The sequence below is a fragment of the Chrysochloris asiatica genome, unplaced genomic scaffold (genome assembly GCF_000296735.1).
Source record: "Chrysochloris asiatica unplaced genomic scaffold, ChrAsi1.0 scaffold00022, whole genome shotgun sequence".
Classification (NCBI taxonomy): domain Eukaryota; kingdom Metazoa; phylum Chordata; class Mammalia; order Afrosoricida; family Chrysochloridae; genus Chrysochloris; species Chrysochloris asiatica.
Genome location: NW_006408540.1, coordinates 26,849,034 through 26,851,568, shown reverse-complemented (window position 1 = coordinate 26,851,568; position 2,535 = coordinate 26,849,034). Strand labels below are relative to the sequence as shown.

General features: G+C 39.8%; 1 protein-coding gene across 1 annotated transcript in view; it reads left to right on the top strand.

Moving 5' to 3' along the window:
- The window catches only part of ALG5 (ALG5, dolichyl-phosphate beta-glucosyltransferase), a 73,574-nt gene that overhangs the window by 53,498 nt on the left and 17,541 nt on the right, over positions 1-2,535 (top strand). Inside the window, exon 7 of the mRNA XM_006837699.1 lies at positions 1,215-1,366. Within this exon, the coding sequence (XP_006837762.1) occupies positions 1,215-1,366 (152 nt within the window). The remainder of the gene's footprint in view (positions 1-1,214; positions 1,367-2,535) is intronic.

Genomic DNA, 2,535 nt, shown 5'->3' with positions numbered 1-2,535 from the left:
TCAGTATGTTCTTTCACCTTCTCTTACTCAGATCCATCAGGAAAAGAATCATTTGGTGGGAGTTAAAACACTAAGGCTAGAAGAGACATATTAAATAATTCCCTACATCACATGTGGTCAGAGGGTAAAGTTTTCTTCCTTTATTAGAATCTTTTATTGAGTTCTGCTACTTTCTATTCTAGACACTTTGACATAGGTTTTAATATTATCTAAGCTGTGGCACTGTAGGATAAGCACTGGACTACTAACTTGCAAGCTTGGCAGTTCAAACCCAACAGTTGCTTCTCTGAAACCCTATCCAGGGTCCTTAAGTGTCAGAACCAACTCAGCAACAATAGCGGTCTTTGCAATAACTTCGTGAAGTAGGCAAATCACAAGGTTGGCAGTTTGAACCCGTAGCCATTCTGTAGAAGAAAGATGAGGTTTTCTGCTCCTGCAGATATGCAACCTCATAAACCCTGTAAAGGGTTACTTTGAGTCAGAATCAACTTGAAGGCACTTTATAGCAGCAACAAGTCTTTACAGGAGTAGGCAGCCTTCTTGTTCTCCTGAGAAGCTTCTGATGGGTTTGAACCAGTGACCTTGTAGTTCCCAGCCCACTGCTTATCCTACAGTGCCACCAGAGCTGCTTCTCCTTGCCCATATTATTGTTGTTAAGTGCCATGGAGTCAGTTCTGACTCATAGTGACACTGTATAGTATTTTTTAAGGCTGTAAATCTTTGGAGAAGGAGAAAGCCTCATCTTTCTCCTGTGGAATGACTGGTGGGCTCAAACTGCTGATCTTGGGGTTCACAGTCTACTGCTTATCCCACAGAGCCACCACACTCCATAAATGAAATGTTAAGTGCCATTTAGTCAGTTCTGACTCATAGCAATCCTGTATAGGGTTTCTGAGACTATAAATCTGTGACAGCAGAAAAACTCACCTTTCTCCCACAGACTCAGTGGTTTGCAGTCTGGTGCTTACCCTACAGAACCAACATGCTCCCTCCCCTTACTCATAGCAATTTAAATCTAGAAAATCAGTGACTATTGTCTAGTGCTTCTGCTCTGGATCTGAACTGTAGATATTCTCACTAATGGAACAATGATGCTCCTATAATATGATCTACTCAGTCAAGGAAATATTAAAATGTAATTGTCTATTGGATACATTCAATGTTTGTTTTATAGGCAAATGGAAAAGTCATTTATATTGTGTCTTTGTTTTCAGCGTTCTTACTTCCGTACTCTTCTCATGTATGGGTTCCACTTTCTGGTGTGGTTCCTTTGTGTCAAAGGAATCAAGGACACACAATGTGGTTTCAAATTATTCACTCGAGAAGCAGCTTTACGGACGTTTTCATCTCTGCACATTGAAGGATGGTAGGTTTTTAATTAGAATGTATCTTAGCAGTTATTCTAGGTAATGAGAAGCAACTTCATATTCTAATAATGAACATCTTGGTGAAAACATAATTGACACTTTACTATGTAAGTTTAATCTGTGTTTATATACTTTTTTAAAAAGCTTTTATTGTGAATTGAGTGATAGTTTACATGGGGGAGCATCAGTTTTACGCTTATCCTGTCGTATTTTGTTTCATTGTAATGATTATAATCCCCTACCTGCATCATCATTTAAACAATGTTTGCTTCTATTACCTCTGGTTTTTTTATTTTGCTTTGTATTTTTGTTTTTTATGTACACAAAAACACTTAGAAATATACAATCATTAAGCAACCAAAGGACATATTCTGCAGGCCTGCCTCCTGGCAACTGAACTCTGGATCTGAACTGTACAACTTTTCTCTTTCCAAGAGTCTAGAGTCCTCAGCTGCTCAGTCCCTTTACACCATCACCTCCACTTCCACCTCTAGTGTCGCTGCTTCTCTATTTAGGGTCCCACATTCCACTCATGATCTTCTTCCTGGTTGGTGGTCCTAGGTTCCTCTGTTCCTGGAATGTAAAGATTAACTACTCCTCCTTTATATTACAAAGTTTCTACAATCACAGTTAGTCATGATAACAATTACTCACTATTGAATCAAAAGAATCTTATCCCCATCTCCTTTCACGATACCCATGTAGACAAGATGAAAACTATTCATTGGGGAATTCTACCTTCCCCTATAGGCTCTGAAACTAAACTCCCTCCTGAAAACTTGTAAGCCAGCCACTTTATGCCTCCATGTCCTCTCCATCCTCATTTTAGGTAGCCAATGTCTAAGTTGCCCATCCCTATCAACCCTGTATACCAAGAGGATAGGTTTGATCCTAGATGTGAAGACTCCTTCCCTCTCGGTTGGTACTTTGAGCTGTTACATCCATAAATGGAGTCCTGGTGTGGCACAATGGGTTAATGCATCAGACTGCAAAGCCGTTTGAACTGCAAGGTTGGTGGTTCAAGCTCACCTCAGAAACCCTATACAGGGTCACTAAGGGTTGGAACCAACTCAACGGCACTTATACTATCCATAAGTATAGGTCAAGTTCATCAAATTGTGGCAATTTGCACTTGTTTCCTTTATCAAATTTCTTTGTCTAAGGAGCT